Source organism: Camelus ferus, chromosome 1, assembly GCF_009834535.1.
Source record: "Camelus ferus isolate YT-003-E chromosome 1, BCGSAC_Cfer_1.0, whole genome shotgun sequence".
NCBI classification, from domain to species: Eukaryota; Metazoa; Chordata; class Mammalia; order Artiodactyla; family Camelidae; genus Camelus; species Camelus ferus.
The window spans coordinates 102,073,202-102,088,839 of NC_045696.1; the positions used below are offsets into that span (position 1 = coordinate 102,073,202).

General features: G+C 37.3%; 1 protein-coding gene across 6 annotated transcripts in view; it reads left to right on the plus strand.

The window, feature by feature from the left end:
* Window positions 1–15,638, plus strand: part of SLC9A9 (solute carrier family 9 member A9) — a 607,055-nt gene that overhangs the window by 236,404 nt on the left and 355,013 nt on the right. For all 6 annotated transcript variants that reach the window (XM_032486920.1, XM_032486926.1, XM_032486909.1 and 3 more), the window contains one exon: window positions 12,470–12,585. In XM_032486920.1, coding sequence (XP_032342811.1) covers window positions 12,470–12,585 — 116 coding nt within the window. The remainder of the gene's footprint in view (window positions 1–12,469; window positions 12,586–15,638) is intronic.

A 15,638-nucleotide genomic window follows, 5' to 3' on the forward strand; every position in this document is an offset into this window, starting at 1 on the left:
CTTACCATATGAGCTAGTAATCCCACTCCTGGGCATATATCAGAGGGAACCTTAATTCAAAAAGGCACCTGCACTCCAGTGTTCATAGCAGCACTATTTACAATAGCCAAGACATGGAAACAACCTAAATGTCCATCGATGGATGACTGGATAAAAAAGTTGTGGTATGTTTATACAATGGAATACTACTCAGCCATAAAAAATAATAAAATAATGCCATTTGCAGCAACATGATGCCCCTGGAAATTGTCATTAGATTGTCATTCCAAGTGAAGTAAGCCAGAAAGAGGAAGAAAAGTACCGTATGATATCACTCATTGAAAAAAAAAACAACAAATGAACTTATTTATAAAATAGAAACAGACTCACAGACATAGAAAACAAACTTACGGTTACCAGGGGAGAAGTGGGTGAGAAGGGGTAGGTTGGGAGTTTGAGATTTGCAGGTACTGACTGGTATATATAAAATAGATAAACAAGTTTATACTGTATAGCACAGGGAACTATATTCGATATCTTGTAGTAGCTTACAGTGAAAAAGAATATGAAAACAAACATATGTATATTCATGTATGACTGTGCTGTACACCAGAAATTGACACAACATTGTAAACTGACTATACTTCAATTTAAAAAACAGTGCATTGTATGACTTCACATATAAACTTGATTCTTACCTCTCTCTCTGAAACTCACTTTTATAAAGAAGAAGACACTTGTTCCTTCTATGTTGTGGTTTTAGAGATTACACTTGGTAATAACAGATGTTTTATTCTCCAGAGGAATGGAGTTGTTAAGAAATCAAATCATTAACTCTTAATTCATCCATTTACTTGGATGAATCATCTGTAGTTGGTTCAAACCACCATGTTATGTCTTACTGCTAAAATTCAACTCAAATCACATGGGAGTATGCCAAACTGTCTACCCTTCAGTTCAGTGCCTAATAGTGTAAAGCCAGTCCATTTGTCAAGTGGATGGGGGTTAGTTGACAGTAAGTAGGGGCACAGATGAAGAGTAAGTTCTATCAATTGTCTGGTGTTGTATAGACCAGATAACTGGGTGATTTGTCAGAAATGTTCTCATAGATTGTGCAGGCTGGCCTAATGTAGATCTAGCCCTGGAGTCTGGTCAGTTAATATTATGACAGGGACACTTGGGAGTAGCAAGATTTAGCAAACCAAATGATCTTTTTTCAGCAAATGCTTGTGCTGCTGGAGTGATGGGAAGCAGCAGCAGTGATCTCAAAGCTCAGGCTCTGTAAAGGAATACTTAATTACCTTATGGGATTAAATATTTTATTGTTTTCTTGTTCTCTAAATCACTTTGGTGATTTCTTCTATATTTGATTAGTTGGTAAACTCTGTTATTAGAAGAAAAACCCATGAGAACAATGTCTCTGGGCTCTGAAAGGTGATTTGAAATATTGCGAAAGAAATTCACTTTATAACTACAAAGGAATTTCAAGTAAGAAGTTGTATTACATGCATCATAAGCAAAACAGGCCATTTTGAATCTCTCCATTCTAGATCAAAAAGTTTTCAAAAATATATTGACATGGTTGAAAAAGGAAGAATCAGGCCAAGGAATTAATGTTTGATTTTCATCACTCATAAGATAAATGGTTCATTTTATCTTGTCACCAATAATGGTAATATATTTTAAAGCCATCAATCAAACAGTAAATAGTGTAACATCTTACACTGAGCTAAATATGTCTTAAACATCTACATTATTTATGAGCTTGCTGCTTGCTGGAAAATTGATCTGATTGGGGAAAAATCCAGAGAGTTGCATTTTCTTGCTATTTACATTCGATTACAACCAGCAGTTGGCTTTAGGGTTCCAAATGGTACAGCTGAAGAACATAAATATGCTTTAGGGAATATGAAAAGAGATGGGAAGTTTTCTGGGAATAGTAAATTAGGCAAATTATATTCAAATCACAGGCTTTATTCCCTTTGCTGAAATCCCAGGCAGCAGATCATCTGTGGAATCTGCCAGTTCTAGTGAAATCTCTTTAGGAGAAAACTGGCATTCCAGTCCTATCTCCTCTACCAACCAGGTTCAGTGTGACTTTGACCAAGTCATTAACCTGGGTGGGTCGTGGTTTTTATGTTTTTAAATAGAGATTCTGCGTTGAATAACTTTTAAGTTTTTTTTTTTTTTTCCTGGTCTAAGCAACTGTTTCCAAGGGGTTTCAATTTCGCACCTTTGGGAAAATAGTGGAACAAAGGCTGTGAAGTGGTGCATAGGCCTCTAAGCTCCTTGTGGCAGTTACTTCATCTGTGAAAAGAGAATGATGGACTTTTATTTCATCCATCTCCTGGGAAGGGTGAGAGCAGATGAGGCAACAGTCACGCACATGTGTTTAAAGGTGAAAAGGAATGGCCAGGGCCTGACTGTGCGGGGCATCAGGTCGTCTGTTACTGCTTTAGCCTGAATGAATTTCATAGTTGGAGATATTTTGTCCAAGCTTCCTTACTTGTTATTGATCAAAGATTATATGTGTGTGTGTGTGTATACATACGTCTACATATTTATGTATATGTGTGTGTGTGCATGTGTAATACACACATACGTATTTGTACTACTAATCAGAGTTTCTGATTTGATATAGTTCAGCCCAAAGCAAAGAAACCTGTTATTTCATTTAATAGTCACAGTATTCCTTTAACAAACCTGTAAATTTCTGCTAGGATTGACAAAAAAAAAAAAAAAAAAACATTTAGAAAGAAAAGCTTGAGGATTCCTTTTACCACTTTTGAAAACTCAGTAGAACTTTGCAGTGACCAGCCTCAGATGTGATGAGACCAAAGCAGTCATCCAGCTCTTTCCCTGTGTCAGTGAAGGGCGGGTCTCTACCTAGGAAAGAAGTCTCCATGGAGCTGTAGATCAAAGGCATAATGGAAGTCTGTTAAATTTTACATTTTAGTGGGAGAGACATTCTTTCACTTCCCCTTCCCCACCTCTTTTTAAATTTTCTTCTACAAGAAGCTCCAAATTGAAAACTAGAATCCTTACATGCTATTCAATAATCCTCACCACTCAGTCACAAATCAGCAGGGAGACGAAGTCACCAAGCCGTGGGTTATTAGGTGCTTATCTGCATGTGAACCTGTATTAATTACATCTCAGGCAAGCTCTATTTGTGAATTCAAAGTGCTGCCCCCTTAAGGAACTTACCATCAGGGCTAGAATGTACACAAGTGGCTGAGCGATTTTGCTTAGTTAGCAGCCTCCTCATTTAGAGTCTCCTACTCAGGGTGTGGCATGGGACCAGCAGCATTGGCACCTGGGAGCTCATTAGAAATGCAGAATCTCAGGCCCATTTCAGACCTGCTGATCCTCAGGTGATTGGTCTGGACATTACAGACATGATGTGGTGATTTAGAACCCTTGTTCTAGATCCTGGCTACATATTGGACTAATGGAAAAACTTAAAAAAAATACTGATGTCTGGGTCCCATCTACAGAGATTCTGACTCACTTGGTCTGGGATGTAGCCTGGGCATCATGATTTTCATAGCTCCCCATGCAATTCTGATATGCAGCAGAATTTGAAAACCACTGAATTAGACTATATAGCAATTCATAGCGGAAAAATCCATCACCTCATGTGTTGCTTTGGTGGCCCTTGTTACTCCTTAGTGACCACCTCCTTTTCCTCCTTCTCCTATCACAACTCATGTCTCACCCCATTGGCCCTTCAAGAAAGATTCACCTCCAATGCTTTCTTCCCCCACACCATATTTCTCCTTTCCTCCCCTCAACCCCATACCACTTTATCTTTAGGTTTCTTCCAAACTGCTTATTTCTCACGTAGTAGTCCAGTTATTTATACGTGTTGCTTATCCCTTCTCCTAAGCTATGAGCTCCTAAAAGACATAAGCCACATCACGTTTATCTTAGCATCTAGCTAGGCTGGGTAGTATGCAGAGGGGAACAGAGAGGGCAGAAGGCAGCACAGCCCAGAGGTGCCATCTCTCTTTACATTGGTCAGATAAGATGGACACACAAAGAATGCATGAGTGGAATTTAATATCTGGATGAAATAAAGGCGAGAGCTGTGTTAACCACGTCAGAGGATGGACAGTGGTGATACAAGTTGAAAGAGGGGTGGAGACAAGAAAGCAGTGAATATATCCAGTAAGCACTAACATGGGGTTCTGAAGGGAGAAGGCAGGATCCCCAGGCTGTAGAGAGAGGAGCAGAGCTATGATTACTCATGCATTCCAGAATGCTGGCTCAGACTGACAAGCTCTGCAAGGGAGGTTGTCGTTTGGGGTGCAGGATGCCTTTGGTGAGTGTGACTGAGTCCTACACTGCCTTCGTTGCTCCTCTCAGTCTTCCCAGAAGCAATCCCTTCACCCCTGAATGAGCCAGCGTGCTCCCAGAAAGTGGATATAAGTAGACACGCAATAGGATGCCTGGTTAAGTTCAATACTGTGCTTAGTTCACCTTTCAGTAGATCTGAACCTCCTACTGCATTTCAGCATCGCCACTTACGCCCGTTCCATATTCATGCTTGGGATTTATATCACATTTCCTTTAACAGCTGTGAAGCACTTAACAGGAGGGAGGCTTGATTCGCTGCAGACAGCTACACAGATTGCTGGAGGGCCTCCAGGGGAGGCCCAAGAAGGTGGTGAGTTGATAGTCCAGTGGTCAGTAGAGTATGTGGGGAAATGGACTCATTTAACTTTGTTCCAAGGGTCTCAAGATCCCAGAGCCCTAGACCCCAGCCATGGTTAAAGAATAGTGTATTTCATCACAACCTCCTCTCTGCAGCCTCTCTATTTTTGAAAAACAAACAAACAAAAAACATGGTGACCATGTGTTCTTCTAGGCCCATAGAAAGTCTGATATAGAACTGGCTTAAAGGGAAAATCATGGAAGGCATGGCACTTTCCATATCCTCTTATAGCCAAATTTGATGCCTAAAAGCAAGGTCTTCTAGGCCATTCCTAACCCTCAAAAAGCTGATCTTATTATGTATCATTTCAAAAACATTCTACCAGAAAAAAATAATATAGTAATTGACTTTTTAAATTTGGAAAGCCAAGGCAAAGATATCATAAATTTTCTACTTAGTGTCCAATAGTAAAATATAGAAAGGAACGTGTATTTAAATCTCATTTCTATCATTTGCTGGATTTCCTTGTCTGTAAAATAGGATTCATGATAGCTGCTCAACTAACTGGTGTGTGTGTGTGTGTGTGTGTGTGATTCAAAAAATATATAAAATGCATTAACATAGGGCCTGATACAGAGTAGAACTCAACAAATGTTAAAATGTTCATTCCCTTCCCCATCCCCCCATTTTTATTCCTATTAATTTTTTTTTAGTGACGGTGCTGGGGATTGAACCCTGGGACTTCATGCATGGTAAGCATGCATGCATGTACCACTAAGCTATACCTCCTCCTCCTTATTCCTATTACTGTTATTCCTTCTTAAAATCTCAGAGCCAGAGAGCCCACTACCCAATGACAGATTAAGTGTCTTGAGAAGAATTAAGGTTTCATGATGTTGGTAGCTAAGAAAAAAGTAGAGGACATGGATAGAGAGAACTGTGGAGGTGCAGTTGTCTTGGTGATGGCTGTTGCAAACAAAAATTTTTGAGTGGTCAAATGTCCTGGCATAGAATTTCCCAACCTCAACACACACATTTGTGCCCTTGACAATGAACCCTCCCTCATTTCTCCCCTTCCTCCTACCCCATCCCATTCTCTAAACAGCCTCCTTTATACTTTTAGGGACAGAAAAGTTGGATGCAACCTTTCTCTTCCTCTAAAGACTGTCTCTCTCTACCCCTTTCAGAGGAGAGAGGATAAAGGGCAGGCAGTGTGCAGTCTTCCTGGTTCCTTGTGCAAGATATCTGATACAGGAACTGGGCAGGGGCTCACTTCTCACCATAGCCAAGCTGAATGGGGCTTCACCTGATACCCTATTTTCTGTTAACATGCCCACAAGCCACCCAATTGATTCCTTCATCCTCTTCTCCCCAACTTTCAATAAAACAGAAGGAACAAAGTCTTCAGACTGGTGGGAAAAATAGAATGGGCCAAAGAGGTCGCCTAGTTTGTGAAATCTTAACACCTGATTCAGTAACAAAAGCCTTCTTGGGGCAACAACTCCCCATACTGGGTGCCAAGGTAAAAGCCATATGTACAGCCACAGCTCAGTCAGGACAGGCCTTTCCCTGTCATCTCTGCAGTGAGTGGCAGATGGCAAATGATTCCCCGGATTGCTAAAGGAAAGGTTTTGATTCTTTGCCCATTGGGTTTTGTACTGAGTCAAAAAGAAACCACCTTCAGTGGGAACGGTTTTGCATTTTAGGGGAAAAAATCAGTAGTTTGGGCATCACGCATTTAGATGAGACATTGCTGGCAGTCTCCTAACTTAAATGTGTATTTCAGATTCAGCAAATATGCCACCTTCCTCTCAAAGCCTTTCCTGAGTCCCCAAGTAAAGAGAGCTCCTCTGTGAACTCAGTGCACTTGATCTGTACCTCTCCTGGGACACTTAGCACCTTCTACCACACATTCTGCTTTTGTGTGTGACTTGTCTCTCCTTCCTGAAGATGAAAATTATGCCTCACTTATCTCTGCATTTCTTGTGGGACTTAGTAAAGGCTTTTATGACAGTAAATACTGTATGTATTTACTATTATATATATGTATGTGTTTATATATGTGTGTGTTTATATATATATACAGTAAGAAACAATGAAAAAATAAGAGACTCATCTCTTTGACACCTGTAGGAGCTGATGGTTCTATAGACCCTCTAAAGTCCATACAATTTCACCCAAATTCATATTTACCACCTTGTGCCACTACTCTTGACGAAGCAGAATTATTATTTTGTAACTCCTGTTTGTGAGCAGCCATGAGATGTGAGCTTCTTCACAAATTCTTCCTTATGTCTCTAAGATTGACTTAAATCTCACCCCAGTCCCCTTTCATAAGCCAAACTCCTTGGAAGGATGGGTATGTTGCCTGTCTCAATTTCCTCATTTTCTGTGAGCCCTTCAACCCATTCTAATCCCACTTTAGCTTCCACAATCCTAATAACACCAAGTAAAATGCCCTCCTTGGCAGCATTCATCCCTATTTATCATACCCTCCTTCTTGAAACACTCTTCTCTGGACTCCTGAGACTCTCCACTAGATTACACTCATGTCTCTGTTGACTGATTCTTGATGTCCTCTGCTCCGCATCATCTCCACCTCGTCTTCAAATGCTGAACGCCAGCGTTCCCAGGCCTCAGCCATGGGCCCTCTTCCACTTTATGTTCTCATCACACTTTCATCCATATCCAAGGCTGCAGTAACATACACCACACCGTTCTGCTCTCAAATCTATCCCTTGGGCAACCCCGTCATTAAGTCTAACTCTGAATACCTAACAGGCTCACCAACTCCTCAACCTCAACATTTCTAAAATTGAACGTGTGATCTTTCCTATAAAATATAGTCTCCCTTTAACGTTCCACAGCTGATCAAAGTGTGCACATGTGCAATCTGTACTTCTCTCCATAGGACTTAGCCACGATATTGATAAAATTATAAATTAGTTATTAAACATCTGGCTCCCCAATAATATATAAGCTCCCTGAGGGAAAGAATTATGTCTATGAGTACTTATTTGTTGAAGAATGACTTAATGAACAAATTAATGAATGCATCAGTGAATGAATGTGTCTAGAAGGCCTTCCCAATCCCATCCATCCCAACATTAATAAATTATGAGTTCTCTCATAGAAAAGGAGAACAGATTGGTGGTTGCCAGAGGCACAGGGTGAGGTAAGGTGGGAGAATTGAGTGAAGATAGTCAAAGAGTGCAAACTTCTAGTTATAATATGAATAAATTCTGGGGATGTAATGTACATCATAGTGACTATAGTTCATACTTCCTTGTATATTTGAAAGTTGCTAGGAGGTAGATCTTAAAATTTCTTACCACACAAGTGTCCCAGAAAAAAAAAAAGAAACTATTGAGATTGAAACTATCCATAAAATGTGAACAAATAAATAAGGAAAGATACTTATCCAAGGGAAATGTCTCAGTATAGAAATCAGAAGTCTCGATGCAGATTATAGTCTTCGTGTTGCTTCCAGAGCCTGTTGGTGCTGGGCTTTCCCACTGCAGACTGGGCTCCATGTAATGGTCTGTTTCACATGCTTTCACGGGCAGGGATGTGTCTCTTCTGACAGCTAACAGGCCTGGTCCACACAGCTGTCTCCAAACTAACAGCAATTCCCTTGCTTATCTCTAGCAATTCAAAAAACTGCCTTTTCCAGTAGATCTATTCATAGCTTGATCAAGACTATTTTTTTTTAAGTTGCATTCTTTTTAAAAAATACTGAGAAAGACTAAGATGGCATACTTAAAAATCATCCAAGCAGTTGAGCCTTCTGGAACATTTTATTTTGAAACATTTTTGCAACATGTCTTTAGGTGTGGAGCTTTAATAGTGTGAAACAAGCTCATGAAATTTAAAATCAGTATGTGTATCACAAGCATTCGATAAAGTGAGTGTGTGGAGCACTGTGTAGGGCATTTCCCCAAATTCTCTTTTACCCAGTGCTTTCTGTTAGCATAAGTGACATGACTTTCATCCTGTGATACTCTACTCTTTGAAGGCAGGTCACGGATTTTTACCTTTGTATCCTCCATAGCATAAGCACTCTGCTTTTTAAAGAATAGCACCAAGTAGATGTCTGTTGGAATCAATGTTATCAACAATTTGGCTTTTTATATGGCAGTTCTGCTTCTGCCCATCCCTGTGGCCCAGGCTGCCCCTAACCACAGACTGACCCCAGGAAGGCATTTCACTCGGATCTACCATCTTCATGGCATTGCATGGGCTGGACTTCACTGAACTCCCTCTCCCCATTAGACTACGTCTTTCCTGTCTTCTGAGCCACCTGAAATACTTTCTAGGAAGTGCTGCTAGAATGTACCACTCTGTGAGACTATGGTGGTGCTTTTGCTTTCATTTTTTATCCTCCCAGTTAATATAGTTATAACTAGTTAGTTATAATAATATAATAACAATGTCAATAGCTATCATCAATAGAAGAGTGCCTGGAACTTAGTAGATGCACACTGATTATTTACTTATTATAATTACCAGTGATAATGACCATTGTTAGTAATATAACAAAATATATTGAGCTCGTACTGAAATGGTCTCCCTTTTTTTGCCTTTTTTTGTTATTATCTCAGGGAAGCTATTGGATATATAGTAATTTTGTGTCCAGGAATTGATTTGGAGTGAATAAGTCATTTACTTTCTTTAAAAAAAGAACAGTGTGTACAGGGGGGTGTGTGTTTCTCCTGATTTCAAACAATTCAAAAGCTTTACAGAATAGTGGTTATGTTGGCTTTGGCATCCAAAAGCCTGGGTTCAGAAGCTAACTTCTGTGACCTTAGGAAACTTATTTAACCTCTCTGAATCTTAATTTTCTCCTTTGTAAAAAGGAATAATTATAGTACCTAACTCATAGAATTGTAAGGATTGGATGACACAATAAACGTCTCTTGTGTCACATAACAGCACTCACTAATGTGCATTGCTATTTTTTATTATGACTGTTATTTTAAAAGAACTGGAAAATGTGGAAAAGCAAAAAAGAAAAGTCACATTTAATTCCATTATATAACCACTATTAACATCTTAGACTATATGCTTCTAGTTTTTTATGTTTATGTGTGTGCCTAAGTATGTTTAATTTTTATAAAATTAGAAATTATTATTTATTACTTTATAATTTGCTTTATAAATTTACTTTTCTGTGCCTAATATATACTGTCATACATGGTATTATTAGTTGCATATTTATCATATGTGTCTTCTGTAATTTATTCACTGGACATTTAGATTGCTTTGAATTTTTCATTAATAAATAATAGTAGTTTCTTGGCAAAATTTATAGGAAATCATTTAATAAACTGCAGAATATAAAAAAAAAATTTTAAATAAATTGTCAAATTGGCTTTTATAAAGACTTTAATTTTATTTCCATCAATAGTGTATGAGACTTCTAGTTTCCATATAACCTTGCTGAGCCTGGATAATATATATGGATATACTTTTTCAATCTTACCCAATCTAATGAGTTCTATGCAATATAGGGCAAGTCATTTTAATGCTGAGCCTCAGATTCCCAACCCATAAAATTAACTAATGAGTATAGAATTTAGAGATATGAGTCACAGGTCATCAAGTTATATTGATTCTAGAGCCTATTGATGCTCCATATTAGAAGTGTAGCTGAAATGAGAAAGGGCTGTGGTGACACTTGGTTAACATGCAAAGAGACTGAAGGGGGTGACTATGGGAGAGCATTTCCCTGGTAAAGTCAGGACTGTCCAGATCTCCCAATGTTCATCAGACATGCAGTCTAATTCAAAGAGTGATGTGGGCAACATGTATAATTAATATTTATGATTATTTTTATTGCCACTTATCTTGCTATAAAATGCAGGCTCTGCAGGCACAGGAATCTTTGTCTTGTTCACTGATGTATTTTAAGTACCTGGCACAGAGCCTGACACATAGTGGGGGTTCAATAATAAATGTCTATTGAATAAACAAATAAGCTGAATGAAACTAACCTATACCTGTCCAGAGGCTGTACACCTTGTTAACCAACAGAATTGCCTCCCCGGGATGAATGTAGGTGACCCGCCATGATTGTGCCTCTTGCCAGAAACCATTGCTGTGTCCCATCACAGAGTCTTTCTCAGTTATGTTAATACCTGCAGTCTGGTTAAGATTCAGGCTTTCTTATGGGAATCCACACTCTTCACAGCAATGTTGGGTCTCCGTGCTCCAACCCATTATAAATTGTCTTAATAGTTCAACTCAGAAGGTAGTATTATTTCCAAGTTCTTAGGAATACTCCATTACTGCCCCTTTGTACTACCTAGAACAACCACCTTATGGCCTAGTTGAGAGTACATTATATGAGATAACATATAATGTAAAACATAGAACTGTTTGTCAGGCAATCTGATGTGGTGGTTAAAAGCATGGGAACTGGAGTCAAATAATGCAGTTCAAATCTGGGTTCAGCAATTTAACAACTGTGTTACCTTGAGCAAGTTACTTTATCACCCAGTATTCAGTTTTCTCATCTGTAAAATGCAAATAGTACCTGCCTTATAGGATCAATGCATGGATGAAATGAGTTAAAACTTGTGAAGTAGAAATAGTAAGTGACTATTACCTAATGATAATTATTATTAGCAATAATAATAATAATCTCATTGAGAATTCATTATGTGTCAAAACCCAAGTTTATATTACTTAAAATAATCTTTAAAACAACTCTATGGGCTAACCATTACTATTATCCCTACCTCATGCTTAAGGCTATTGAGGCTCAGAAAGTTTTAGTAATGCCCTAAAATCACATAGGTAGTGAGTAGTAGAAACTGGATTTAAATGCAGATGTGTCTAAAATAGTCTCTCACGGAGAAATCTTTAACAGAATTTGAAACATCTACATTCTCATTGACGTTACAATTTCTAATATCTGATTTACACTCTTTTTAGTCATGCTCACAGCCCTAGAACATTTTTCAACAAACTTTTTTTTTAACATTTTTTTTTCATTCAACAAACTAACTTTAAATGCATGTGAATACTTGAACACCATCTATTGGTCTGAGGGTCTGTAGTTTCTAAGGATTCTTACACTCACTTTTAGTGATTTTATTATGGTCCAGTTCAGCAATTTCTGTATTTCCTCGAGTAGGATTTAGCAAAATCAGTCAGTTAAATAATTAAATACAATTTATAAGCTGTAGAAGGGCAAATCGCATGAAAAAAACATCTTTCCTTGCAAGGTCAAATGTAACCTTTTCAAGATTCATTTTCAACAGCGTGTTGAAGTTACGGGTACTCTAACCTAGCAGTGATTCTCCACCTGGTGTGGAAGTGTCTTGACACCAGCAGTAGTACAGACTCATCTGTTGTACATTAGCTGGTTGACATGGTCCCCTGTGAGCAGATAATATCCATCTCATCGCATTGAGAGACTTGAAATTTTAACCCTTTTCAGACATCTCCTAGCAGACAAAACAACCTGAAAAAAGCAAGCCATCTACAGTTGTCAAGCCAGCCACCACATTTGTGGGCCTGATTTGCTATGCCATATTTGACAGATTATTTTTTGTATCTTTGAGACTTATCTTGTTTTCATTGAAATATACTCTAAAATGTTCTGTTACCTTTGCCAAGTGAAGGAGTTGTGATGTTTGGTAAAAGTGTCTTTCATAGTCAAGAGATTTAGACAATGTACTGAGAACTAGTATGGCCACGAATTGGTAGAGTAGTGGTAACTTGGCAATGATCCTTATTCAGGAAGCACATTAGAATGTTAGCTATGATTGCATGGGTTTATACAGGATTCAACTTAAGGTTTGAAGATCATATTTTTCTCTTCAACAGGTTAATTATTTATGGCTTTGTGAAGGCTATGGTATATGCTGACCAGCTGAAAAATGGAGACTTTCATTTCACTGACTGTTTGTTTTTTGGTTCACTGATGTCTGCTACAGATCCAGGTAATTGCCCAAATAATGTTTTCTTCTTTTAAGAGTCAAACATGTAAATTGAATGTTTCTTTAAAGACCATCACCTGAGCCTGCATAATAATAATTCCTTATTCCTCTTCATTTGCAATTGACATACATGTTAGTGATTACAAAAAAAAAAATAAGAAAAGAAACAGGTGAACTTTCTAACAGCTCTCAAAAAATGGTTTTGAAAGCAATTTTAGTAATGGGAAAGACTCTTTAAAATTCATTATAGTTTATTTCTCTAGAATATGCAGCCATTTTGAACTATGGTCCTTAATTTTTCTCTGTTTAACTTCTTTCAAAAATGATTTGCTGAATTAAATAGTAAAAAATATTTTTAGAAAATTATTTACTATGTAACTTTTGAAACTAAGAGAGAATAGTAAAAAGATTTATCATATATACTTCAAATCAAATTGTGATAATTATCAAATATGATCAATATTTTTATCTATACCCTCTTGTACTATTCCCAGTGTGACTGAATTATGTTAAAGCAAATCCCAGACATCATATTTTATTTGTAAATATTTTGAAAAACTACCATTGTCAATATGAAACCTAAAAATATTAATAATCATTTAAAAAATATTATCAAAGAGCTAGCCTCTGTTCAGATATCCCCAATAGTCTTTTTGTCATTATCATCATCATTATCAGTTTGAGTAGTAATGTGTACAAATTAGGACCCAAATAAGGGCTACACATTACAATTGATGGTTATGACTATTGAGTTTCTTTTAATCTATATGTTCCTCCTCTCTTCTATTTTTCTTGTCACTTATTTGTTAGGGGGGAAAAAGGCAATTTTTCTTGTGGTTGAATTAAATATGGTACTTAAAGTGTTTCTCTATCCTCTGTATTTCTTGTAAACTGTTGATTAAATCTAGAGGTTTAATCAGATTCAGGTTCCTCTTTTTTGGCAAGATTACTTGCTTACTATGAGTCTTTATAGAATCATATCGGAAAGTGTGTAGTGTTTAGTGACTCAGCTGTCAGCCTGATCCATCACATTACTGAATTGCTACTCCAGCAAAGACCACCAAAACGCACCTGTAGTTGAACAAGATGTGTTTATTGTAGTGAAGAGACTGCTCACCAGAGAAACAATGGGATCTCTCAGAGGGTGTTAGAAAGGACTTGTTATAGGACTTGGGCTTATGCTTAGTGATTTTAGGGAGAGCTTAAGGAATTGGGGCTTTGCTCTGGATTAGATGCTGTCTGGAAGCATGAGTAATTGGGCATTTTAGTAAGTCTTATCCGGTAGGAGGAAAGACTGAATAGAGCCTAAGGCTACAAATGGTAAAGAAGCAGCGCCATTTATAATAGCCAAGGTAGGGGGATCTTTGGTCAATTTTGTTGTTTGGACAGTGTTCATTATTTGTGTTTATGCAGATATGATTATGTAGTAGTCTTATTTTTGTCTTGATCCATGCTCACAGAGTGAACTTGTCTGATGTTTTCTGTGAAATTATTTACATTCAGCAGAAGAACAAGGCCCAGCTAATATACCAGGCCAGCTCGTAAGTGCCAGGAGCTGCTTTTCTCTTTCTTAGAATAGCCCTCTGACCAGCAGTATTGATTGGCACCATGTGGTAGCTTGTTATAAAGCAGAGTCTCAAGCTCAACCCCAGAACTACTAAATCAAATTCTAGAATTTAACAATATCCTCAAGTGATTTATATACACATTAAAGTTTGAGAACCACATTTCAGACTTCCCCATTTTAGCGAACGGCTTTAGAACCAATTGATGCTTACTGCTTAGTCTAGTATTATTAGTGGTTACAAACTAGTGGTATGCTAATTTTATCCTACCTTTTGCATGTATTACCTGGTATTCTCTTAAAAGAAACAATTTTCCAGATCCATTATTTGAGTGCTCTGTGATATTATCTGAGGAAAAAATCAGGATAAATTATTTATTTTTTCTGTTTATTTACTAATTTTCTGTTTTCAAAATAATGAGTTATTTCCCTAGCATCCTCCACATATGACTAAGGATATGGGTGGGGTTGGCTTTTTATGAGTGTCATATCAACACATGGATTTAAACATAGTTGATATGTTATAATCTACTACTGTAGTTATACTTTTTTGATGATCAAAATATTCCATCTTTGACAACCAGGAGCCTTTTCAAGTTTCTCCTGCATCCTTTTGTCATGAACCCAATGGTCTTTCATAGATTTCTTGTTTTGGAAAAACATTAGGTGTTCCAACCTTATCTTGTATGTTTCCTGTACTCTGACATAGACCAGACATTTCTCCAAGAGGCTTGGTTCTTTCTAAGAGGGAAATGTATCTAAAGACCAAAATGTGGGCACTAGGCATTCTCATTGCTACTGGATTGCTCATTGTTTCTAGATATTTTTATTTGTTTTGAAGGAGAAATAATATCACAAATTCATATTAATATTTTTAGTTCCAATTTAGGATTTCAGGAATTTTACTTAACTGCCTTGAATTTTTATTTGCATTTATATTTTTCTTCTTCCTACTTTTCTTCTTTCTATTACATTAATATAATTTCTTACTTCCTTTAAATATATTTTTTCAACAGTATAATACACATTACTACTAAAATATGATTATTGAAAACTGCTTTAGAGTTCATTGTGGTTCTTTTTAACCTTTGTACATATGACAGTAGGATGAGCAGTTTAAAATTACTCTGTTTTACAAAAGACCCTGAATAGCCAAAACAGTCTTGAAAAAGGAGAATGGAGCTGGGGGAGTCATGCTTCCTGAATCCAGACTATATTAAAAGGTACAGTAATCAAAACAGTATGGTATGGCACAAAAACAGACACATAGATCAATGGAACAGGATAAAGTCCAGAAATAAACCCACATACTTATGGTCTATGATATATTAATCTATGACAAAGGAGACAAGAATATACATGGAGAAAAGATATTCTCTTCAACAAGTGGTGCTGGGAAAACTGGACAGCTACCTGTAGAAGACTGAAATTAGAACATCCTCTAAATACCTAAATATAAGGCCAAATACTATAAAACTATAAAACTACTAAA